The 27,612-nt window shown below is 41.6% G+C and overlaps 1 protein-coding gene across 1 annotated transcript in view; it reads right to left on the bottom strand.

Annotated features, from left to right (window-relative positions):
- SORCS1 (sortilin related VPS10 domain containing receptor 1) overlaps positions 1-27,612 on the bottom strand; it is a 402,129-nt gene that overhangs the window by 164,905 nt on the left and 209,612 nt on the right. Inside the window, exon 6 of the mRNA XM_038758618.1 lies at positions 14,337-14,436. Coding sequence (XP_038614546.1) covers positions 14,337-14,436 — 100 coding nt within the window. The remainder of the gene's footprint in view (positions 1-14,336; positions 14,437-27,612) is intronic.

The following is a 27,612-nucleotide window of genomic DNA, read 5'->3' as shown; positions in this document are numbered from 1 at the left end:
GTACAAAGTCCTTGGGAGAGTAGACTACAAATATAGTTAGTTGGTAAAAACAATGCCTGCCCACAAGGCCCTTACAATCTAGTAAGTAGATGGACATTAAAATAAATTACAGGTATGGGAAGCAACTGAGTATAAGGATATTATATACTGTAAGGTTGGGGGGAAGGTATTGAAGTATTTAGAGGGTAATTTATGGTTTTATCTGTTTCCCCCAGTTTTAGTTCTTTATACCATCTAAAAGAGTTCAGTTTTATTCCTTGCCTAGTCATTGCTAAATGGTATCAGAAGGGATCTTAACCTGTGTTCAAGAAATGTTGGGGCTTCCTAGACTCACTAAAATTTTTCCTGCAAAGCTAACCAGAAAGCTATGGCATTTGTCCAGTGTTTGAGGACAGACAAGTGGGAAGGAGGAGTTGGGAGTAGGGAACGAGTGTATTCTGCTGAAGAAAGGAGATTCAGTGCGGTCCTCTTCTTAGGTCCCTTTAAGCAGTGTAAACAGGCAAATTTGAATGTTAGCAGTGACAAATGCTGGATTTGGGTTCTGTTCTTAGGAGGATTTTCAAATCAGGCTTTTAATTTCCAATCCATTCCCTTGGCCAACCTTACAGGTGAGAGAGGAATATCAGGTAATTCTTGCCTTTAAAAGATCCTTATAGTCTTATGCCTAGTCAAGACAGTACTTTCAGCATGTGTCTAAAATGAACAAACCCTCCACCATCATTTCCAGCTGGCATCACTTATCACTCCCACAGGATGGTTTGTGGCTGAATAAATGAATGTGTGGCTGTTTCTCCCAGCAAGAAACACCTTATTGCATTCATTCATTCAATTGTATTTATTGAGCATTTACTGTATGCAGAGCACTGCACTAAGCACTTGGGAGAGTACAATACATCCAGGGGCACTCAGGTAAGCCATGTTTCTACAATCAATCAACTGATCAAATTTACTGAGCCCTTACTGTGTGCAGATCACTGTACTAAGCACGAGGGAGAGTACAATATAACAGAGGCTGTAGGCATGTTCCCTGCCAATCAGTCAATGGTATTTAAGAAGTGTTTACTGGTTGCAGAGCACTGTAATAAGCACTTGAGAAAGTACAATACAACAGAGTTAGGGGACACATTCCCTACTCACGAGGAGCTTATGGTTTGGAGGGGGAGACAGACACCCCATCTCCATTTCCCTATCCTGTCTGCCCCACTTGGATGTAACAATAATAATGATAATTATGGCACTTGTTAAGCACTTACTATGTGCCAAGCCCTGTTCTAGTGCTGGGGTAGATGCAAGTTATGCCAGTTGGGCACAGTCCCTGTCCCACATGGGGCTCCCAGCCTTAATCCCCATTTTACAGAGGAGTTAACTGAGGCACACAGAAGTGAAGTGACTTGACCAAGGTTACCCAGCAGACAAGTGATGGAGTGGGATTAGAACCAGGTCACTTGACTTCTCGTGGCCTCAGTTGCCTCATCTGTAAAAAAAAAAATGGGGATAAGAGTGTGAGCTCTCTGTGGGAATGGGACTGTCTCTAACCTGATTAACAGGTACCTACCCCAGTGCCTAGAACAGCGCTTGGCACACAGTAAGAGCTTAACAAGAACCAGAATTATTGTTGTTGTTATTTTGTTAATATGTGTTGTTTTGCTGTCTGTCTCCCCCTTCTAGACTGTAAGCCCGCTATTGGGTAGGGACCATCTCTAGGGACCATCTCTATATGTTACCAACCTGTACTTCCCAAGCGCTTAGTACAGTGCTCTGCACACAGTAAGCGCTCAATAAATACGATTGAATGAATGAATGAACCTAGGTCATACTGATTCCCAGGCCTGTGCTCTCTATCCACAATGAGCACCTCCGCAACACAAATGCCCCAGGCCTCACTTCATCAAAGTCCCTCCCTTTGCTGCTCCATCCTCATGTCACCCACCTATTTCTGAAAATTTAGCTGACACCCTGCCCTGCCAGGCCTGCCCCCCCCCACCCCCCCATCACTCCTTTCCTGCCTCCCTGGCTTTGGGAGCAACAAGGTGGAGCAGGAATGGAGACATGGTAGTAGACTGGGAAGGACCAGTGGGTTGGGGATAGAACAAGTGAAATAAACCAAGGTTGGTGAGCTGGAACAGGAAGCCTAGGGAAGGCAAATGGGAAAGAGGCTTTGGGAGTAGGGAGCGAATAACAAAATAAACATTCATGTGAGGCCAACGAGCTGCTGTGATAGGGGTCTGCTCTGGGAGGGGCAATGACCACTAGCATGTAGACAGCTGTGACACAGTAAGCATTTTCTACTTCCACAGTGTCACGCCTCCTTCTCAATTGTGGCTGTCAGCCACCAAGTGCCATAGAGGTTGGCTATCAATTCTTGAGGGACAAATGTACACCATCACTCTCTCGGCCAAGTGACTTTCTGTCTTCTAAATCAACAACTCCTTCTCTTTGTGACTATTCAGGCAAAAAAAAAAATGATATTTGCACTGCAACGGGCCCTGTCTCCTCCCTTGGAATCCTTTCTGTATTTCTCCATCTCTCCCTGACAGAGCTCATGAATCCTTTAATAAACTCTCACTGCTTATGTACTTAAGATTTCTCTTATTATTTTTCTCTCTTCTGCAATCTTTATTTCATTCTAAGCTTTAGCTTTTTCTTATCGTTGGATTTACTCCTTTAAATTAAATTCTGTAATCTTTGACATCTCCCTTCTCCACCTGTGTTGGGGCCTTTCCTTTCAGATGCTTTTTCTTGATCTTGAAGGCCTTTTTCTCACTACTTTCTGTGCTCATACATAACGGCCCTTTTCTCTGCTATGGAAATAACTATATCTGGACAGCAAACATAATCTATGGCTTATGTGGCAGGTACTGTACTAAATGCTGGGATAGAAAGAAGATAATCAAGTTGGACACAGTCCATGTCCCACACAAGACTTGCACTTTTAACCCCCATTTCATAGATGAAGTAACTGAGGCACAGAGAAGTCAAGTGATTTGTCCAAGGTCACACAGAAAACAAGTGGCAGAGCTGGGAATTAGAACCCAGGTCTTGACTCCCAGGCCCAAGCTCTTTCCACTAAGCCACACTGCTTATTTTTCACCCAGAAGCAAAAAGTTTATCAAATTCCCACTTCGCAACTTTTTTTTTTGGAAGATGATACTTTGGCCATATTTTAAGTTTAAAGACTCAAAATGGAGAACTAAAACACCTGTGCAGTCACAATAAACTTTCCTAGCAAAACAATCATTTTCAGGGTTACATAAATATAAAAATAAACTGTTATGTAAAGAACTTAGACCATGAGCCGTAAATGGGACAAGAACACTATTCAGCTGATTGTCTTAAATCTACCCCAGTGCTCAGTACAGAGCCCTTAATGAATTCTATCATTAATATTATTATCAGTAACGATAAAAAATGAAATAAGCAATCAATCAATGGTATTTATTGAGCACTTACTGTGTGTAGAGCACTGTACTAAGCACTTGGGGGAGTTCAATTCAACACTGTTGGTAGAATCGTTTCCTGTTCACAATGAGCTTACAGGCTTATTTCCCTGCTTCCAGGTTTTCCTCTCTTCAGTCCTACTTCATACTACTGCCTGAGTCATTTTACTAAAACAATGCTTTGTACACATCACTCCACTCCTCAAAAACCTACAAACGTTGCCCATTCCTTTAAAGTAAAAAACTCCAGACCATTGGCTTGAAAGCATTCAAATCAGTTCTTTTTCATCTTACCTACTTCCCTTTCCATACTTAGTCACCATTTTCTCCCATTACAACCCAGCCCACACTCTGTATCACTCGCAGACTTCCCGTGCCTCATTTTCTGCTTTCTCACTACCAACCTGTTGCTCATTCATTCATTCGATTGTATTTATTGAGTGCTTACTGCGTGCAGAGCACTGTAGTAAACGCTTGAGAAGTACGAGTCGGCAACATATAGAGACGGTCCCTACCCAACAACGGGCTCACAGTCTAGAAGGGAGAGACAGACAACAAAACAAAACATGTAGACAGGTGTCAAAACCGTCAGAATAAATAGAATTATAGCTATATGCACATCATTAACAAAATAAATAGAACAGTAAATATGTACAGGTAAAATAAATAGAGTAATAAATCTGTATAAATATATAACAGTGCTGTGGGGAGGGGAAGGAGGTAGGACAAAGCAGGGGGTTGGGGAGGAGGAGAGGAAAAAGGGGACTCAGTCTGGGAAGGCCTCCTGGAGGAGGTGAGCTCTCAGTAGGGCTTTGAAGGGAGGAAGAGAGATAGTTTGGCAGATGTGCTCATGCCCACCCCCTCACCTGGAACTCCCTTCCCTTTCACAAACACAGACTGCTGCCCTTCATAGCCCTTCTGAAATCACAGCTCCTCCAGGAAGCCCTCCCTGATTGATTTCCAATCTTCCATCCCCTAACTGCCATTTCTGCACTTCTGCACCACCTAAGCTTCGACCGCCCCCGGCAGCACTTATGAACATATTTTTATAAGCTAGTAGTACCTCTGAACTATAATTTATTTTAGTGGCTGTCTCCCCAGCTAGAAGGCGAACTCTTCATGGGCAGGGAACATCCCTACTGACTCTGTTGTATAGTGCGTTAGCTTTGCACACAGTAAGCTCTCAATAAATACCACTGAGTGATTATTATACTCTCCCAAGCCCTCCATACAGTACTCTACACAAAGTGACACTCAATAAATAGTATTGATTGATTGAGTTCCACTAACTTGGACTGCTCCCCTCCAACCCTTGCTGCTGCTGAGCACTGTGAACTTGTAGCCCTACACTGGATCGGTGGACCGGAGATTTGCATTCCCCTAGAAATGACTTCGGGAACAACATAAGAGTACCACCAAATGACAATCACTGTCCTAAGTGGTCAGGCCCCTACACAAGAAGCCCAGTATAGGTCACCAGCCAAAATAAATATGAAATTAGGAAAGTGTAAGAGGTCAGGGATTGGTTAAATTATGGAAACCTGGGTGTTTGGAGCAGTAAAGAGAAGATATAGGAGTATGTCTAACCATGAACTATTAGCATTCAAAGTTAGTATTTTATCTCTATTCCTCCAGGGAAGAAAAGTCATTCTATTAAATGATTTACTGGTGTTTGTTTTGTTTTTCTGATAGGATGCAAATTAGCATTTAGAGATGGCTCGGAGCAGGTCTGATCTATTCTAGGGAAACATCTCCACTCTAGTAACTACAGTAAATTTACTATATTGGCTGACATCCATCTCCATCTATCATGGGAATCAAATAAACCGGACATAAATGAGGGAACAGAGTATGGTCCAGTCGCCAGAATCAAATGACTGCTTACATGCTAATGTAATGCTCTGGATGAAATATGCCAAGTATCTGGTGGTACGAAACTTTGAAGTATTACAGTGAGATGTGTCTAAGACCTAGAGGTTTACATCGCCTATCTCATGAGCATAGTGAGATTTGAGAGTTTCTTTTGAAAAATGTCATGGCCACTGACAAAAAGGGTAATGAATGGTTACCTCAGGTTAAATCACCTCCAGGTGATTAAGGAAAATTATGTCCTGGAAATGGTCAAAGAGGAGGAAGATAAAAATAATCACCTTCCTTGGGAATAGGTAGATGATGATGATGCAACTCTTCAACTCACAAAAAAACTGCCGAGAACTGACATTCTCCTCAAACCATCACAACCCTAACAAATCACTTAAGCTGCCATGAGGCTGTGTGTACTTTTTCCCCACTCCCCTACAAATCACAAACCAAGTTTCAACCTAAAAATGGAGACAGTACGACTCAAGACAACCATTCAATCAACCAGTGGTATTTATGGAACACCTTCTGTGTTTAGAGCACTGTACTAAGCACTTAGAAGAATGCTTACAACACAACACTACTTCTCTACAATAGAATGTTCTCTGACCGCAAGGAGCCTACAATCTAGAAGAACAAATGTTAAAGTTCTCTCCCCAACTTTTGTCTGTGGGAATAACTAATCCTTTTACTCCTTTCTCCCCTGTTATTTTTCTCCTCCTCCCCTTTTGCTACACTTCTCTTTCATATGTCCTGTGTACTTGCCCCATCAATATTTTAGAATAACAAAAACTGTGAAAAAATGGGGCAATTAAGCAAGTAGATTTTAGCAATCTGAAATAGGATAACTGTCTTGGGGTCAGTGTTCAGTAAGATCCTGAGCCCAAGAAAAGAAATTCTCCAGCCCGCGTTATGTCATCCCAACACCCACTTTAGCACTAATGCATACACATGCCAAGCCATTCTTAGCTTTATCCTTGCTCCAGCTCCCGAGAAGGATAAATAATTTGTATCTGTATGTCTTGCTCATTAGATTGTACACTCAAGAATATGGATCCTCTCGTTTACCTCTGTTGGGCAGGACCAAGCACTTAGCATGGGACTTAGCACAGAGTAGGTGCTCAACATATTCTCTTGATTAAATTTCATTCAATGCTGAACAATTTGGGTAGCGGGGGCAAAAAAAAACAGGACAGCAAGGCACTTCAGGAGGTCACAAAAACTGCCTGTCAGCATTATCGGCAAACCTCACATATACCAAAAAACACCTCACCATCAGCAGCTTCATTGTCAAACTAAACTGGAGGGAAGCAGCATAGCCTATAATAATAATAATGGCATTTATTAAGTGCTTACTATGTGCAAAGTACTGTTCTAAGTGCTGGGGAGGTTACAAGGTGATCAGGTTGTCCCAAGAGGGGCTCACAGTCAATCCCCATTTTACAGATGAGGTGACTGAGGCACAGAGAAGTTAAGTGACTTGCCCAAAGTCACACAGCTGACAGTTGGTGGAGCTGGGATTTGAACCCATGACCACTGACTCCAAAGACCGTGCTCTTTCCAATGAGCCACGCTGGAAGGAGCCTGTGAGTCAGAGGACCTGGGTTCATCTGCCTTTGCTTGTTGTGTGACCTTGGGCAAGTCACTTAATTTCTCTGTGCCTAAATTTCCTCAACTATCAACTGAGGATTAAATATCTGTTCTCCCTCCTACTTGGACTCTGAGCCCCATGAGGGACAGGGACTGTGTCTGATCTAATTCACCTGTACCTACATCAATGCTTAGAACAGTTTGTGACACATAGTAAGCCCTTAACAAATACCATAAAAAAAGAGACTCAGCATGGGAGGAATTGTGAGATTGTGTGTACAGTGTCATCTGAGATGAAGCAATGTTGAGGTTTCTGCTTTAATTTCTCCTTTTTCCAGGGGCTGGAGAAGGTGGCCAGGATCAGTCCTTGAGAACAGGGAGAGAAGTTGGGGGCTGAGGATCGCTGCTGAAGTTCTTGCAGCTCTAAATTGCCCCTGAGTAGGACTTTGAAAGTTCTTCTAGGGCACCACCCTCCCGTAACCCACCCAAAATCTGCTGCCTCTCAAATCCTCACCCCAATGTGCTCCTCTCTCTCTAAGGGCTGGAACAGTGGCCCCCTTCCCACACACATACAAGCACTACTGCTCCAGTCCACCTCCAGAATCCACACGCTCTGGCAGGTAGCGGGGAAAGCCCTAGTGTGGCCTGAAACCAGGGAAGGCTGGAGGAGCAGGACTGTGGATTCTACTTAGGTCAAGGCAAATGAGCTAGGGCCTCTTCTGGCATGGGAAGGGGAAGGAAGGAAGTGGGGGGAGACAAAGGCAAGACAATTTAGGGCCTGGTTTCAGCTTGAGTGAATCCCTCCCTCACCAGTTGTCTCCATGCTTTGCTACTTCTGTCTCTCCAGAGGAGCAGTGGCGTGAACCCTAGCTGCAGTGACCTCCGGGCCTTCCTCCTCGCATCTCCTCAAAGGCTCCCTGGCATCCTCTACCGAAAGTGGCAGTGACTCCTGGCTCCGTTGCCGTAGCCCAGGTCAGGATCATAACCCCTAGCTTAGGGTCTCCCCATCTCCAGTTTGATCTGGAGCATTGACCAGGAAGCGTAAAAGAGAAGCAGTGTGATCTACTAGATAAAGTACAGGCCTGGCCTGGCAGTCAGAAGAACCTGGGTTCTAATCCCAGCCCCACCACTTGTCTGCTGTGTGACCTTAGGTGAGTTACTTCACTTCTCTATGACTCAGTTACCTCATCTGTAAAATGGGGACTAAGACCGTGAACCCCATGTGGGGCAGGGACTGTGTCCAACTTGATTAGCATGTATCTATCCCAGCACTTAGGATGGTGCCTGACACATAGTAAGCACATAACAATTACCATCAAAAGTGGTCCATCCATGGAGAGCCAGCTGTGCAAGTTGGGAAGACAAATGTAAGATAAAGAAAGGACAAGGACTGAGAAACCAGTGGGAGGGGCAAGGGCTGGAACTCCGGCCAGTTCCGGTGGAATACGAGGTCTGGATGTGGGGCTGGAGATGACCCACATAAGGTAAGATGTCCCAAATGGCAAATGATCCCGGAAAGAGCGGAGTTTGCATGGTGAGCGGGAATTCTGAACTAGGACGGGAATCTGTCATGGCAGGGGGAAGAAGAAGCTACCCCAGACTGCTCTTGGAGAACCTACAGTTAGAGCGGAGTTTGCATGGTGAGCGGGAATTCTGAACTAGGACGGGAATCTGTCGTGGCAGGGGGAAGAAGAAGCTACCCCAGACTGCTCTTGGAGAACCTACGGTTCACTGGAGCAAGGCCAGGGTGCTCAAGAACCAGAACACTCTGATTAGGCTATGTCATGAGGGGTGGGACTGCCCTAGATGTTTATGAAGCTGTGCTATGGCTATGCTTAGCCAAGCCAGGTGGTCACTGAAAGGATCAATGCTGCTCAGAGGGATAACCAGACTGGACCATCAGGCCTGCAGGTTACTCTTCTCCCATTCTTTTCTGCGTCACCCTGACTTGCTCCCTTTCTTCATCCCCCTTCCCAGCCCCACAGAACATATGCACAGATCTATAATTTATTTATATTAATGTTTGTCTCCCTGTCTAGACTATGAGCTCACTGTGGGCAGTGAATGTGTCTGTTTATTGTTACACTGTACTCTCCCAAGTGCTTATTACAGTGCTGTGCACACAGTAAGCATTCAATAAATATAATTGAATGACTGTGAATGCATGGAGAGTCAGGAAACTGGTCCAACACTAATCACCTATAATAAACAGGCAACGCATACAGTACCAAGGCTATTACATAGGCACTCTCCGAAGGTAAATAGGAAAAAAGAAGACTAGTGTGAAGATCTATATAGAGGCAGAGGGTGGTCCATTTGACCCCTAGAGAATCTTTCCAATAGCGGGACTTCACGATAGCCAAACAATTAACACATAGGGGAGAGGTATGTATGCACCCAGTGATGAAAGGCATTATTACCCAAATCACTTCGATACAGATCACTCTGCTTTCAAAATCCACCATCCTCTTCAGTAGACATGGGTGGAGACAGCATAAGTGGAAGAAACTGAAAATATGTTCTAAGGCAACCCACTTCTTGATACTTTGTTAAACCCAGCTTCCTTTGAGGTACTTTCTCCACTGACACAAATAGTTACTTTATTAATAAACCACACATGTTTTTAAAAAGATCAGAAGCAACAGACTAATTCATGTACAAGAGGGATGGATAAAAGAGTCCAGATGGAACACGCAGTAGTGGAATATCAGTTAAGGGATATGTCATGTACCTCTTTTGATGAATTAAACAACACAACAGTTTCCCATGGCTTCTCCTGATAATACTGCATGATAATGTTGCTAAAGCTCCCACGGAGCGAGCGTGAATCATTTCAAGAATCCAAAATTTGGGAGACAGCGTGACCTAGTGGAAAGAGCCCAAGACAAGACCTAGATTCTAGTCCCGGCTCTAACATTTACTTGCTATATGACCTTGGGCAATGACACCTACTCTGGACCTCAGTTTCCTCACCTGTAAATTGTGGTTAAAATGCTTTGTCTTTTCTCTTATACTGGTACCACCTTCAGATCCCTATCAAAACTACATCCCCAGGAAACCTTCCCTGACAAATCTCTCTTCTCCCCCACCCTATTCCTTCCCTATCATACCACCCATGAGAGTTCTTTTTCCTCAGCATGTAGGCCCTCAGCTCACCCCAACTCCTACAGTAACTATGCAAATATTTTTATACCAGGTTACATCCCCTACCTGTAATTTATTTCCATTTCTGCCTTGCCTGTTTGACTGCATGCTCCTTGAGGGCAGGAATCATGTCTACTTTACTAAACTCTCCCAAATGCTAGTACAGTGCTCTTCACACAGTAAGCACTCAAAAATTACCACTGATTGATTAATTGGCAGGGATTGGGTCTGACTTCATTATCTTGTGCCTACCTCAGCATTAAGCACAGTGTTTGGCAGAGGGCAGGAACTTAATACTCAATTACTACTTGAAAGAGGCAAAAGTGACAGGCAGCTGCTTTTTGGAGGGATGGCTCAATTAGTTTCCTAAAGAACTGCAACACATTTTGGTAAATTAATTTCTAGAAATAGGATGGCTTTCTGGAGCTCTATGCCCAAAAATCCCCTTTAGAACTTGCTTTCTTCCTATATGTGTAAAAGTAAACACATACAGAATCTTCTCTAATATCACATACAATGGGTATCCAGCCCATTCAGAAAATCAGTACAAATGATGGGAAGAGTCTACAAACCAATTCATTATTTTGCAAAACCTATTGGCAATAATCTATACAATATTTAAGACTGGCATGATTGGAGAGAACTACACAGCCTAATCAATATCTGCAAAGCAGCAATGTTCTATGTTTAAGGTGAAAAGTCCTAGAAGATGTTAGCAATTAACAAGAGGTGCAGAAACTATAAAAGTCAAACAAGCTACAGACTGGCCATTTAAAGAAAACAGGGTAGGAAATACACAGGGAATCCAGTTCCAGTTAAGCAAAGGGCTCTCTGAAACCTCAAAAAGACTTTTCTTGGTTTTTATCATGCAAATCCAAGTGGTATTTGTTTACCCTTTACTCCCTGAAGATATCTGCAGACAACACTTGTTAAAATGGGTTTGGGGCAGGAAAACTCATTGACAGACAAAAACAGGCATAAAAAAACCCTTTTCTCTTAGGCAGAGTACAGATAACCTCCAGAGGAATTTGGAGTGTTTGCTGAGCCCACTGCATTGATTTTTTTCTCTTTTTTAAAAAAGCTACATTTGTATCTTTCCCCCAAATCCCCCATTCTACATCAGCTGTTCATTTCAGCCACCTGCTAAATCATCTTTTCTCATACCAAGCTCTGTGTATCTAACCAATAAACAATGGCTGACACTAACAAGCCTGGGATTGATCATGCTTGGAGGATTCACTCTTTCAGAGATTCGATGACGAATCACCCAACCAGCTCAATTTCCGCCACAGGATCCATTCAGTGCCGATTCTTTCGGGCCCAGCTCATTCGTCATATAGCAAGGTGGTAGAGCATTTCCAAACATGAGAAATAGTACGTAGAGGTAGGTTTTCTGTGGCTTTTTAATGCTTAAGGGAATGTATGTGCTACTTTATTAGATTACCATTTTCTATCATCACACGCAGCAAAGCCTAATGGAAAAGGCATAAGCCTGGGAGTTGGGAGCTCCAGTTCTGCAACTCATCTGAAATGTGCCCTTGACCAAGTGACTTAAACCTCTCTGTGCCTCAATTTAGTCACCTGTAAAATGGGGAGATGATACTTCAAGACTGTGAGCCCGTTGTTGGGTAGGGACCGTCCCTATATGTTGCCAACTTGTACTTCCCAAGAGCTTAGTACAGTGCTCTGCACACAGTAAGCGCTCAATAAATATGATTGAATGAATGAATACCTGTCTCCCTCTGTTTTAGACTGAGTCCTAGATGGGAGGGGCAGGGACTGTTTCCAACCTGATTATCTTGTTTCTTAACCAATGCTTAGCATGGCACTTGACATATAGTGCTTAATGGCGTTATTACTACAGATCAAGCCACAAAATGATGTATTTTTAAACAGGATAGCAATGAAACTGCGCAGTGGTTGATCAGTAGCTACACAGTAAATACTAGCCAACTTTTTGCTTGTGGTTGCTTCCAGTAACATTAAACAGTAACATTCTATGTATAGCAAGGGGCTTGCGGTAGGAAATAAAATGGTTGAATTGGATTACAAAAAAGACACTTAGAATTGGATAAGAAAGCTGATGAAGACTTCTGGGGAGAATAAAAAGTTGTACAAATACTGTTGGTCTTAACACAGCCCCACAATGGAATTTCAAATGGCTGGTACGCTGAAGCAGTAATTTAGTCAACAGTGCCTTGGGGATGAAAGAATAGACGCAATTTCCAAAATAGTCGGCCTCACACCTAAGAAGACTCTTCACACTAGATGTAGCTGACTAAATGTGTCCCCAAAATGCATAATTAATTGTACTTTCTTTTTCTTTTTTGAAAAACCTCATTGATTATGAGAAATACTCTGACTTTAGAATGAGTGCCAGATCCATAGTTTCTGTTCATGTCCCACTGTATATAAAATACATATTTCATGGTGATGAATTCCCACTATAAGTGGAGAAATTGTATACAAATATACTGCTCTGTCAACTTTATTGATTTTTCCTCACCATTGTAAAGACCTTCATTGTCCTACAATGTTTCTTAAATCTAACAGCACCTCAAAAAGCAATCTTGAAAGCCTCATTTGTCTGAAGCAGAAAAATTCCTTCAAATAAACATTGTTGTTTAAATAGGCTGGGACCTCCTCTGCTGTGCTACCTACTGTCCCAGAAAAAAATGTCTTTCCTTAATTCATTCATTCGATCGTATTTATTGAGCGCTTACTGTGTGCAGAGCACTGTACTAAGCGCTTGGGAAGTACAAGTTGGCAACATATAGAGACGGTCCCTACCCAACAGCGGGCTCAAGCTGGTTGTCCCTCCCTCCTGTGAGAACCAGGAAGAGCCAGGACTTCAGAGTAGCTAGAAACTAACACACAGAGCTCTCCACTTCTCTTCTCGAGACTGGCAATCTGTGGAGTAGATTACAGAGAGGGCCAACCACCAAATGTCTTTCTAAGAAGGTGGTGAAAATGGCTGAAAGCCTGGATTATATCCTGAATAGGGCAGTGGGGCTATAGCTTGCAAACTTCTTTTATTGCTCTCGGCTTCTGCCCACAGCCACAGCACAAAGATGAGGGACACAAACACCATATAAAACCCATTCCCAGGTCAGAATCAAAAGGCTCTCATTGCCCCAATCATCAGATAGATTTTTCACCACACAGCTGACCCTATAAATCGATGGTCGGTTAAGGATTTTTTTTTCCCACCAAACCAATTCCTCCAACATAAATTAACATGGCACATAGCTTCCTGAAAAAGAACACCTTGCCTTGAACCTCGGTTTCTTCGAGACCTCAGGATAATCTCACAGCATAGGTAACAAATGCTTACAATTTCATGCATAAACTTAGAGTTATCAATCAAGTCCTCAAAGAGTTATCAAGGCAACGTCCCTGGAAGAACTTCCTTGCCTCAATTATGATCTTGAAAATTCTGAACAGTAGCATTTGTTATGCCAATTCTGATCCCTGGGGGCCAAATAATACCTGAATAGATGAGTGAGGTTGCCAAGGTGATTTCAGTTAGTTAACAATATGAATATCCACTTAAAAAAAGCTTAGCCAAGTGGATATGCATTCCCTGGAAAACATGTAGGCTAATAAACTTGATATTTGGGTAAAACAATAACCTTCAGATGGGGAGACTTCTATCCTATCATGGGTGCCATAGCCAAAAAAGAGTTAGGCCAAATTAGCTGGAACTAAATTCATGCTATTCAATTCTAACTAAGCTCTTTGGTGGGAAGGATGCAGTGTGATGAAGGCTCTGTCTACACCTGCAAAAATCATTGGAGGAGTGAGGCAATGATCCAGATAATTAGAACAAAAATAAAAATATAGTCCCTTTGATGGTCTGGAGCCTGTAGGTAAACGGGCTCCCCCTCCCCTACCCCCAGGTGAACTGGACAATTGACTCTGTTTCGCAACTTTGCTTTCCAGGGTAGACCTGGACTATCATCAATTCTCTCTTTTTTTTTTTTACTGGATCTGGTCAAATCTCTTATTCTTCTTGTTGCATTGTACTCCATATTGTTTTGAAAAAACTACCTCAGATAACAACCCACACTCTCTTCCCTAAATCCACCATTTAAAATTATAATGAGTCATACTCACCCCTTGTCTTCTAAGGGCCTCACTCAGGGTTGTGAAAATTGTGTGTCAGTCACTATTTACATCCAACCCTATTCCAAACATCTATAATCCCTGTATTTGCTCGAATGGATTTTTAGGAACCAGGGAAGGTTCGCCATCTAATGCAGACATCACATCATCATATATAACCTGTTGCATATAGTCTCTTACCTTGCGCTTGTTGGTGGGGCAGACATAGAGGTAGCTTAAAATTGTCTTCAGACCAACTTTGTCATTCAGCTTCTCATATGTTGTCCCATAATCTGTTGACCTATAATTCAGAAGGAGCTTTAATAAGTCCAAAGGAACCCATCTTTTGGCTGTGTTTCAATTTAATGCATGTTTTACATAGCTGAATGACTCTCTGGAGGTTTCTGAATGAGTCATGTAGTATATAATGATGTCTAATTATGTACACAGTAGCATCATGTGAGTGGTTAACATTTGCATTTAAATTGGATTAGTAAAAATTAAAACGCCATCTTTCTCCTGTTCTTTAATATACCCATGTAGCATAAAGGATATAATTAACTCTAGATAGAACAAGAATGGAAAATGGTCATCATTTATGCCAAATAACAGATGGGATCTTCCCTGATTTCTTCAAGGGCTTACAAGCTTTCGCTGCTCCTTTAACACAGTTTGAGAGCTGACGGTCTCAGTGTATTCAAGCCTTATTATTAGCACACAGTTCATTCCCTCACGAATTATCCTTTGTCAGGTGGAAATGACCACAGGGGACTAGCCAGTCCAAAGTATCCATTTCCACACCTAGATCAGACCACGCAGATGCACAGTCATAATGTTATCCAAGGAGGGAAATTTACCAACCTCCCATAGTGGCCCATTACAGTTTTAACAACCCCTACTTTTAGGACGAAGTTCTTCTTCGTGTGCAATTTCAATCTCATTGAGGCAATTTAATTCCATTCCCTCCTGCTCTAAATAGGCATTGAGAAGAGTTATTCTACATTCCTCATATTTGCTGGCCAACATCCACGATATGAAGTCACCCCAGCAACCTTTTCATTCCCAAGCTATGGAATCTCCCTTCCTTTAATCTGTTTTATTCATATGTTGCTCTGTGAAGATCATTTCAGATACTGGTGGAAACTACTAAGAAGCCAGCCTCCTGCAGGTTAATATAGGTAAGTTTTAAACTACTATGGACCTCTTCCTGACATCTTGTTCTCTCCCAAAGGCTAGGCTTCTGATTTTACCCATTAGGTAATCTATTTAGTCCTCCAAAAGATTCACTCATAACTGCAATTTTTACCCACTATCCAATACTACTACTGACTTTTAGGTTAGGCTTATATAAAACTTTACCTTTCCCAAAAAAAGAGGCTGAAGCCAATAATAGGATGCCCTCTTTTGGGGAAATCCCACCACTGCCTCCTTTTTGATGCCTAGTTCCTCCTGGTCTCCATTTCTCACTATTTTCCATGGATCATTTATATAAAAAACTGATGCTAAGGATTTGGATTGAGAGGCTCCAAATGTGCTTAGAAATGCTTTTGCCTTCACCATACCACCATTATTAATACCATGGTATTATTATTATTATGCAGAGCTCTGCACTAAGAACTTGGGAGAGTACAGAACAATGGAGTTGGTAGACCTGATCCCTGTCAGGAGCTTACAGTCTAGAGGGAAAAGAAAGAATACCATTAAGTACCATATGTGCAAACTAAGGTCCCTTCAAAATGGTAACCACAAACTGGCTATATGTTCCAACTACATGAAAAATTACCTTGAACTCTAAGATGTGTACTCTTTTCCACATCCTGAAGCAATAATTTTTTTTGCAGGCTTTATTTACAGGTTGAATTATCTACAGATGGAAAATTGTACTTCTGTCAACACCTATAAAGCACCAGAAAGCTTTACATTTCAGACAAATAAATATGCAAATGATAAATTCATTGGTTTTTGCTTTTATCATTTCAGTTCTGGCCTACTTACAATTCTGCCCAAAATGGTCAGGTTAAAAAACTGGAAAAAAAAAAAAACACTTCAGAGTATTAACCCCTGACAGACAATTGACAATGTGTTTTTTTTAGCAAGTAAATTGAGCATTTTGTAGCATAAACAGAAAACTGTGAGAGTTGATTGGGCTAAATTATTCCAAAATCAATTTCCTCATAAAAATCACATACTATTTTGTCACTGTCTCATATTTGGGGTCCTGGACCCATTTGAGGTTTACAGGTATTTTGCAATTTAAAGTCCTCTGTCCATCAGTGCTCTTGATAAATGATAATAATAATAATAATAATGATGATGATGGTATTTGTTAAGTGCTTACTATGTGCAAAGCACTGTTCTAAGCGCTGGGGAGGTTATAGGGTGATCAGGTTGTCCCACGGGGGGCTCACAGTTTTCATCCCCATTTTACATATGAGGTAACTGAGGCACAGAGAAGTTAAGTGACTTGCCCAAAGTCACACAGCTAACAGTTGGCGGAGCCAGGATTTGAACCCATGACCCCTGACTCCAAAGCCCGTGCTCTTTCCACTGAGCTATGCTGCTTCTCCATAATAGTGCTTTGGCCTATAGTAAACACTTCAAAAATATCCTAACTATGGTAAATGTGGAAATTGCCTTGCTTTGTCCTGCTCTAATGCTTAATCCAGTCTATCATCTTGCTTGTTTAGCATTTATTTTGTATCCAGTGTCAGATAGCATAATACATGTCTTGCTTGATTAGAAATGTGAGAAATGAGTAAACAGGCATCATTATAAATAAATAGAAGTAAACACAAATATATTTTCTAGTGGCTTTGCAGGAAGAGAAACAATGACCAGTCATCTTAGTAAGGGAAACATCAGCTAGTGAATCAAGTGCCAATATCTGAATTGTATACTTAGGGGGTAGGACTCTTTAGCTATTATTATTATTATTATTATTACTCTGGTACTTGTTCATTCATTCATTCAATCATATTTATTGAGCGCTTACTGTGTGAAGAGCACTGTACTAAGCGCTTGGGAAGTACAAGCTGGCAACATATAGAGATGGTCCCTACCCAACAGCGGCTCACAGTCTAGAAGGGGGAGACAGACAACAAAACAAAACATATTAACAAAATAAAATAAATAAAATAAATATGTACAAATAAAATAGAGTAATAAATACGTACAAAAATATATACATATATACAGGTGCTGTGGGGAGGGGAAGGAGGTAAGGCTGGAGGGATGGGAAGGGGGAGGAGGGGGAGAAGAAGGAGGGGGCTCAGTCTGGGAAGGCCTCCTGGAGGAGGTGAGCTCTCAGTAGGGCTTTGAAGGGAGGAAGAAAGCTAGTTTGGCGGATGTGCGGAGGGAGGGCATTCCAGGCCAATATGTCCATTAAGGATGATCTGCCTCCATTCATGTTTTACTTACTGTGCTTTAATTACTCATTTCTATATTTTAAAGTGAAATTTAGAGAGTAGATAGCACAAATTCTCCAGTGAAACTGGTCCAAGTGGCAAACAGCAGGACAGCTACTTCCAAAACGTGACTACAGACACTGTTCTATGGTTGGAAGACAATGTTTCTGACAGACAGATTACATGCATGAGGGTAACAGACAGTCTTTCATAGAATAGGTCTACGAAAATACATTCATGCTCCTTTTTTGGTCAAGCACTGCTCAGGTATCAATGGGTAAGAAAGAAGGGAAAGATGCCCTATGGCCAGGAGACCATACGCTTGCCTGAGCTGCTTTTGCAATAGCAGTGATGATTTGCTCCTAGACATCCATACTCTCTTGGCCAGATCTGGTGCCAGGTGGCACAAATTGTGATTTGGCTAGTTAAGAGAATGGAAGTAGTCTGGGGCTACAAAAATCAATGCTCTCTCAGCTCTCAACACCAGTAGCCTCCACTGTTAAAACATAACTTTTTTTCCCAATTTTTCTTCAGGATTCTTTTAAACAAAGGACACCACAACATTTACCAGAAATAAAATAAAATAAAAATCCTCCAGGATCAAAGGGTTCACTGGAGCCCTTAGAACTCACTTGGCTTGTCCTCTAGACTCTAAGCTAGTTGTGGGCAGGGAATGTGTCTATCAACTCTGTTCTATTGTTAAATTATACCCTTCCAAGGACTTAGTACAATGTTCTACACACAGTAAGTACTCAATAAATACAACTGATTGATTGGCTGAGGCCGTTCTATTGTTAAATTGTACACTTCCAAGGACTCAGTACAATGCTTTACACACAGTAAGTACTCAATAAATACAACTGATTAATTGGCTGAGAGCAGACAAAGATACTCAACCCAGAAATACCCAACCAGAGTCTCCTGATGTCGCAGCTTCTGGGGTACAACTGGGACAGTTCTCTCCCTCCCTACCCACAAACTCTGGGGAGAAGCCTTCGCCCTCCCGCCCTCAACAGTGGAGATGGGGAAAGTCCTTACTTTCCCAACCTTTATAATACTGAGAAAGCTGGGAAAGTTTTTCCATTCCAGGCTATTTGTTTGGAGTGTAGGGGTGCCCAAAGACAAAATGGGTACAGTTACATCTTTGATGTTTAAAACTTTTCAGTTGTGCTGTTGTAGCTGTTTAGACCCAATTTAACAGTTGTCCTTTCCCTGTGTGTCTGTGCTCCTGCTCCCCTTCCCTCCCCTATAGGTTGTGTGAGCTTTTGGAGTAAGGGGCCATGCCAGAGGGAATACACGTGCTCAGTATTCTTCCCAGAACTTAGTGTGGCACCACCCATGGTGAGCACTTTCCGCTCGCTGTTGACTTCAGGGAAAGGGGTGAGGATGCTACTACTGAGCAATGTCTCATTCATTCATTTGATTATATTTATTGAGTGCTTACTGTGTGCAGAGCACTGTACTGAGCATTTGGGAGAGTACAGTATAACAACAGACACATTCCCCGTCCACAATGAGTTTACAATCTAGAGGGGGAGACAGGTGTTAAAAAAAAATACAGCTATCTACATAAGTGTTATGGAGCTGTGTGGAGAGTGGGCAGGATGAATGAAAGGATCATGTCAGGACAACACAGAAGGGAGAAGGAGAAGAGGAAAGGAGGCAGCAGAGGATCATCATCATCAATCATATTTATTGAGCGCTTACTGTGTGCAGAGCACTGTACTAAGCGCTTAGGAAGTACAAGTTGGCAACATATAGAGACAGTCCCTACCCAATAGTGGGCTCACAGTCTAAAAGGGGGAGACAGAGAACAAAACCAAACATACTAACAAAATAAAATAAATAGAATAGATAGGTACAAGTAAAATAAATAAATAAATAGAGAGGATGCCTCCTTCTGGTCTCCTTCTGGTCTCAGCCCACAGTAAAACAAAGCCCTACGTTCCAGAGCTGTCATGTGCTCAGAAGGGAGACAGGGTGGTTCAGCAATTGGCTTGTCTGACATTTAGACTGCTGGACATGATTTGAAATTCTGGAGCCCCAAAGTTGGGAAGGAGATTTGGCCATCTAGGCTATTTTGTCTTCATATGATTTGATCTGTTTGAATTATTTTTCCAACTTTATGCTACTGTACAACTTTCTATAATGGGGCCGTTGCAGTTTGTGTTCCAACCCATTAACACCCCAACTCAGATCAGAAATTCTTGAAGGAAGGGAATGTGTCCACTATTGTTTGTAACCTATTTTATCCACTGCCTAGTACAGTAGCCTGCATGCAAAAGTGCACCAAATAATGGATAAAAAGGAGAATAAGGAAGAGAAAATTATTGCCGAGAAATGTCAGTGACTTTGTCAAAGTCACAAAGGCCTACTGAATAGGGCACGGGCATGGGAATCAGACAAACCTGAGTTCTGATTCCAGCTATGCCATGTCCTCTTTGTGACCTTGGGCAAGTCACTTAACTTCTCTGACTCGGTTACATCACCTGTAAAATGGGAATTCAGACTATGACCTCCATGTGGAACTTGGACTGTGTCCAACTTGATTAGCTTGCTTCTACCCCAGTGCCCAATACAGTGTCTGGCACATAGTAAGTGCTTAACAAATACCATATATATGAAGGAAAAAAAAAATAGATCAGCGGTGTACATTCACAGATCCAAAGTCCAAGGTCATGTTAGGTAAGAAAGAAAAGAATAGAGTACACTCAAAGCAGTGAAGCAGCATGGCTCAGTGGAAAGAGCACAGGCTTTGGAGTCAGAGATAATGGGTTTGAATCCCCGACTCTGCCAATTGTCAGCTGTGTACTTTGGGCAAGTCACTTCACTTCTCTGGGCCTCAGTTACATCATCTGTAAAATGGGGATTAATCAATCAATCAATCGTATTTATTGAGCACTTATTGTGTGCAGAGCACTGTACTAAGCGCTTGGGAAGTACAAGTTGGCAACATATAGAGACAGTCCCTACCCAACAGTGGGCTCACAGTCTAGAACGGGGAGACAGAGAACAAAACCAAACATACTAACAAAATAAAATAAATAGAATAGATATGTACAAGTAAAATAAATAGAGTAATATGTACAAACATATATGTGAGCCCCCTGTGGGACAACCTGATCACCTTGTAACTTCCCCAGCACTTAGAACAGTGCTTTGCACATAGTAAGCTCTTAAGAAATGCCATTTTAAGAAAATCGAGGGGACACAGCAAAATGATCTGCATCTTTTGACTTCATAGGTGTCAATTTATAATTGAATATAAGGGGGGAAGGGGGGCCAAGGTTTTTTTGTGGGGGTTTGTTACTGAAGGGGACAGGATTCAAAGAGCTAATAAGGTCAGAAAACCACCATTTGGGTCTTTCCAGACCTGATGGGAAACTCTCAGATCTTGCTGGAGGTCTGGTAAGAGCAAGGCTGGGAGTTCAGTTCAGATAGGCATGGGAACTATTGTCCCCATCAACCCTGGGGACTGGGCACTCACAGCAGACTTCAACATCCAGGTGCTTCAGGAAAAGATGACTTGTTTTCTAGTCCAGAATAATTATGAGGACAAGAGCATTACTGAGCCCAAGGAGTATTATTTGGCCTAACTAACCACATATTTTGCTAGTGTAGTTGAATAACAAATCCCAAAATTGAGTCCTTTAAGTTCCTCATGGGCAGGGAACCTGTCCACTAACTCTGTGGTATTGTACTCTACCAAGTGCTTAGGGCAGTGCTCTGCACACAAAACGTACTCAATAAATACCATTGACTGATTGATAGATAATATTCTAGTGGCAGAATATCATTCATTTTCAAATCAAGCAATTGTGTTGCAGTTCTCAAAGTATAAAGGATAACACATCCATGGCTGCCAGTTCATTTCCTAAATAATTACAGCCTTCATGCCAAGAAAACATTGGCTGAATGTCTGACTATCCTAACAACTGAGGACACATAAGGTGTAAGCACCGAAAATAATTTAGTTTCCAGACTTTTTGTGAGAAGTCATTTAAATAACTTAGTTATTATTCATTGACATCTGTCTTAAACCTGTCAGGGCAACTGATATTTCTATTGCCAAACTCCTGCAAATTTTAAATAACATCACCAAATTCCATTAATCCATGTGCTGTCAAGTACTTCAAAATTCACTTTTCACAATGCTCAAAAGTATTCCTCAAAAATCTCCAGTGGTTGCCTATCAACCTTCGAATCAAGCAAAAACTCCTCACTCTCGGCTTCAAGGCTCTCCATCACCTCGCCCACTCCTACCTCACCTCCCTTCACTCCTTTCACAGCCCAGCCCGCACACTCCGCTCCTCCTCACTGTGCCTCGTTTTTGCCTGTTCCATCGTCGACCCCTGACCCACGTCCTACCTCTGGCCTGAAATGCCCTCCCTCCACACATCTGCCAAACTATCTCTCTTCCTCTCTTCAAAGCCCTACTGAGAGCTCACCTCCTCTAGGAGGCCTTCCCAAATGGAGCATCCCCTTTTTCCTCTCCTCCTCCTCCTCCCCTCCCTATCACCCCCCCGCCCTACCCTCTTCCCCTCCCCACAGCACTTGTCTGTAAAATGGGAGTGAAGACTGTGAGCCCCCCGTGGGACAACCTGATCATCTTATAACCTCCCCAGCACTTAGAACAGTGTTCTGCACACAGTAAGTGCTTAATAAATGTCATTATTATTATTATATTTGTACATATTTATTACTCTATTTCATTAATGATGTGTATATAGCTATAATTCTATTTATTCTGATAGTATTGACGCCTGTCTATTTGTTCTGTTCTGTTGTCTGTCTCCCTCTTTTAGACTGTGAGCCCGTTGTTAGGTAGGGACCATCTCTACATGTTGCCGATTTGTACTTCCCAAGTGCTTAATACAGAGCTCTGCACACAGTTAGCGCTCAATAAATACGGTTGAATGAATGTAGTGGACAATCTACATCAAACAGTGACAGGAACCTGGAGGAAACTGTCTTCTGTTTTTAAAGGCTTCTGCCCTGAAATACGTTTGCCCATCAGTTTAAATGTGTAATTTAGATTTAATATTGGAGAAATCAGGTGCTTCTGCTGCTTGTGTCTTAAGGTGCCTAAGACTCCCTATACCAGGCTTCCTTGGGTGTTTCTTTTTAATTTGCTAAAAAGCCCAGTTGCCAAACAGCCCTAACGCAGTGGTTGTTTTAGCTGTAGAAAGGGTTTTCTTAAACTGTTTTGAGGGAGAAAGGAAAAATGGGTAATGCATGTGGATTCTGGGATTATAAAACATGACCCATGCTAAGCCCAGACATAATTCCTTCAGGCTTTTCATAAGAACTAAGACAAAATAATCAATATCATTTCTTTTTATCTACTTTAGGAACTCCAGTGTCTAACAGACACAGACGTCATTAAAGCCCTTTTTCTCATCCAGCACATGGTAGCTATAGCCATTGCATTCCTGGTGAAGAGTACAGCTGATTTAGGAAACTTCATTTTTATTTTTTTCTTGCCAGTTTAGCTGCTGTCCTCTTAAGCAGCTGGGCTGGGTATAGGTTTTTTTTTAACATTCAGGTTGATCTTTAAATGCAGCAATTCAAAGAAGTATTCCCAATAGATTTCTGTTTTTCTGGTTTCATGAAAACATTCAACCAAAAATATCCTTAGAGAATGACAAAAGGTAATTCAAGCCATTGAACCAATGTCTATGCAGTCCTTTTGTGTAGGTTTACCACTATACAACTTCTCAGCTGTAAATCCTATGGGAATTCATCCAAATAGCTGCCTTTGGAACCATAGCTCACATGGATAATAAAATGCAAGATTAGATAACTTAAGATCAGACCAGCTTCTGTCCATGATAGTCAAACCACATTTTATTTGAAAATTAATAAACTGAGCCAGAGAAGAAACAACTCGCTCTGTTATTATATCAACTTTTTAGCTCTGGGTACATGTGTGGGTACACACACATGCATTGATGCTTTTGGGGAAGCAGCATGGCCTAATGGATAGAGCACAAGCCCAGGAATCAGAAGCTCTTGGGTTCTAATCTTGGCTCCTCCACTTGTCTGCTGTGTGACCTTGGACAAGTGACTTTACCTTTCTGTTCTTCAGGTACCTCATCTATAAAATGGGGACTAAGATTGTGAATTCCATGTGGGACAGGGACTGTGTCCAACCTCATTAGCTTGTACTTACCCTAGCGCATTGAACAGTGCTTGACACATAGTAAGCACTTAAATACCATTATTATTGTTACATTTAATATGGAGACTAGGATTGGTCTGCAGAGTGTACCTGACAACTACACATCCCAACTTTGATCTATGTTCAAAAGAACGGTGAATAAATATTTTTGTATTTACTGAGCACTGACTATGGTCTAAGCACTCTACTAGGGGTTTGGGACCATGGAATAAAACTGGAAGACAGAGCCCCCAGCCCACAAGAAGCATTTATGGGCAACAGGCAAATTACAAACATTCAATGTGAACAAGAGTGAAAAAAGATTCAACTGCTAAAACCATTGAGAAGCAGCACGGCCTAATGGAAAGAGTATGGACCTGGGTGTCAGAGGACCTGGGTTCTAAACCCAGCTCTGCCACTTGTCTGCTGTGGGAACTTGGGCAAGTCACTTCACTTCTCTGGGAAACAGTTACCTCATCTGTAAAATGGGGATTAAGACTGTGAACTCCATGGGGAACATGGACTGCGTCCAACCTTATTTAATTTGTTTCTACTCCAGCGTTCCCTACAGTGCCTGGCACACAGTAAGGTCTTAATGACATTTAAAAAAAAAATCCCAAAACCAAAATATATAAGTAAACAGAACAAAAAAAAACACTTGTGTGCTAAGTGTGGCTGATGGAATGATATACCCAAGTAGCTGGGGTTTCATATCTGTTTGTAAAACCCTTTCTGCTGAGAAAAAAAAATCTTATCTAATATCCTGTAAACGTTTCACACTCTAAGAAGATGAAAATGCTTAAAGGCCATTACATTTTCATGGGTTTTAAGACAGACATAAATTAAAAAATGCTTCTTGACCCCAAAGGTAGAACCACATGTTATTATTTCCTTGGGTAAGAGGGAGAAGTGTCACCAGCCCATCAGCAAACATGAAATGATTATCTAATATACAAAATCCTTATCTTAAGGAGACTTGTCAAAAATAAATTGGAACTGTGATTTCCTATTGGCGTGAACTATTTTAGGTCAACAGTCTCTCACTGCTCTTGCCAGGGTACTCAAGATGCTGTAGGAGGAGTGTATGATTATTATTCACTGTGGATTTGCCAAACTGAAATCTTTATCTCTAAAAAGCCTTCTCCAAATTAAGCCAAATGCATTCCAGGGCAGCAGCAACAAAATCTCTGTTTATCATTCAAGTTCACGTCTACTTGAGGACAACTTCAGGAATATCATAATCACATACTATTCAAAAACTAAACGGGATCTATCGATATACACCTTCTCCTCCTGTTAGAGTACTGAAGGGTCATATCATTTGGACATTTTAAGATACTACTTGTAACTTTGATCCAAAACGATTATCCCTGGATCAAAATGCTTCTCCTATTTCAGAGACTTTTGGGAAAGTCTTAGAAAAGGGAAAGTTCCCATCACTGATTTAAAAGTGATTATCGTAGTGTGTTGATAGGATATAGACATCCACTTTGGCTAGAAAATTATTAAAGTAATCCTGGTCATTTTAACAATGGGCACTATTAGAATTTAAGCTCCTCAAGGGTAGGGATCTTCTTTTATCCACTTTCTGAATATTTAGATGTTTCTTCTTTGTCTTTATCACTAGATTATAAGTTCCTTGAGAGCAGGGATCATACCTACCAACTCCGACTCCTTCAAGCACGTAGTACAGTGCTCTGGACACAGTAGGCACTCAGTAAATGAAATTGATTCATTGACTAATCTCTGCTTAGCAATGACAGCATGCATTTCTATAATTCTGCATCCCCTTTACTTTGACCTATATCCATCTCAGTTTCTAACTCTGTCCCTAGTTTGCCAAGCTCTCCCTGTTTTTTTCTGTGTTCCTAGGTTTGAGGGACCTCTTTCCCGTCTCTCAATCTTTTCCAGTGTCTCTATTCCCCTCATTTTGGTCTTAGTGTTTTGCTGCCCTGTTTCTGCTTCTGGGTCACGAATGTTCTGAGCCTCTGTCTCTTGGTCTCTTGTTTAGTTGTTGGAGGAAGGAGAGGGCATAACCCTGAGCCAAGATAAAGAACTCAAATGACTGTTTTTTTTCTGGGTCTCCAAATGTTGTTTTTTTTCCTCCAATGATAAATTGCATTACAGACTCAGCCCCATCAGGGGTTTACAATCTGTGTGACACAGAAGGATGTCCAAAGGCAGGGGTGGGAAGGAAAGGAGTGTCCTGATTGATTTTCTTTTCCAATTTCCAAATCATTTAAATGAAAAATCTTAGAGATCACAAAATTGTACTCATGCCACTTGAAAGACTTATTAAAGAAAATAATTTTTATTTATTAGTTAACTTTTTGATATCAATTCTGCAGTAGTTGTTTGCAGAGGTAGTTTGCCTGACTATTTAAATCAAATGTAAATTTCATTGATTCCCTCTGTTGCTATGACATCAATATTTTATCTTCATTGCTTAGCTCTTTCAAACAAGTTGAATCAGCGAATATTTTCACTCCTCTCTGAAAAGTCCACAGTACTCATGACTTATTAAGTTTCTAAATTTTCCTTTTGGAGATTTTCCTGATGTAACAAATGGATATTCAAATACTGTCCTAGTTAGGAAGTTGTGTGAACCTGACTTTACATTTATCTGTGGTTGAGGGATGACACTGAAATGTATCAGGGCACAGAGTTCGGAATAGCCCCTTCTTCTGTTGGCCCTATTGTCCATTGGAAATGACTCGTTGAAGTGGGCTGATATTTATGTCTTTGCAAAACAGAAAGGCAGACTGAAGTTGACTGACATCATCATCATCACTGTCATCAGTGACATTAGTTTGGGGGCACCTGTTATGGGAACAATATTGTATTGAGGCTTTGGAGAACACACAACAATCCCTGCCCTCGAGGAGTTTACAATGTACTTAGGAAGATTAGTAGGACAAACTTCCTTGTTGTGAGCAGGATGTCTACCAACTCTGTTGCACTCTTCCAGGTGCTTAGTACAGTACTTTGCACACTCTGCACACTAAGTGTTCAATAAATACCATTGTTGCTGATGATGATACAGTTGATAAAACAATAAGGTAGATGTGAATTATCTATATTACTAGCATGCAACATATTTGAATTTCCTCATTTAGTATTCACCCCAGCTCTCAGTGCAGTGCTCAGAACAAAGCAAACACTTAATACCATTACAGCTATAAAAAGAAAGGTGAAATGAACAAATAAATGCTCAAATGCTGAGGTAGGTGATGGGCTGACAATGACCAGGAAGTGAGGAGATTTACTCAGAGAAGACCTTTTGAAAATCATGCTGCTTTAGGAGTGTTCTGTGGAATACAGAAACAATGTGAGATAGCGGAAAGTATACAGGACCGGGATTCAGGAGTCCTGGGTTAGTAATAGCAATAATAATAATTATGGTATGTGTTCAGTGCTTAATATGCCCCAAGCACTGTACTAAGTGCGGGGAGGATACAAGTAAATCAGATTGGACACAGTCCCTGTCCCACATGCGGCTCACAGTCTCAATCCCCATTTTACAGATGAGGTAACTAAGGCACAGATAAACAAAGTGACTTGCCAAAGGTCACACAGCAGACAAGTAGCAGAGCTGTGATTAGAACCCATTACCCTTTGACTCTCAGGCCCGTGCTCTATCCACTATGCCATGCTGCTCCTCTGATCTGCTAATTCTGACTCCACCACTTGCCTTCCGTGTGACCTTGGGCATGTCACTTCTCTTTGCAGTTTCTTCACCTGCAAAATGGAGATGAAATGCCTATTTTCTCTCACCAACCTTAGAATGTGAGCCGCTTGTGGATAAGGGGTTTTGTTTGAACTGAGTTGGATGTACCCCAGTGCTTAGCATATGATAAGCACTTAGCAAATACTGCAACTATTACTATTATTAAAAAGGATGAGAGTTGGAAAC

Source organism: Tachyglossus aculeatus, chromosome 16 (assembly GCF_015852505.1).
Source record: "Tachyglossus aculeatus isolate mTacAcu1 chromosome 16, mTacAcu1.pri, whole genome shotgun sequence".
Classification (NCBI taxonomy): Eukaryota; Metazoa; Chordata; class Mammalia; order Monotremata; family Tachyglossidae; genus Tachyglossus; species Tachyglossus aculeatus.
This window is presented reverse-complemented; position numbering and strand designations above follow the sequence as displayed.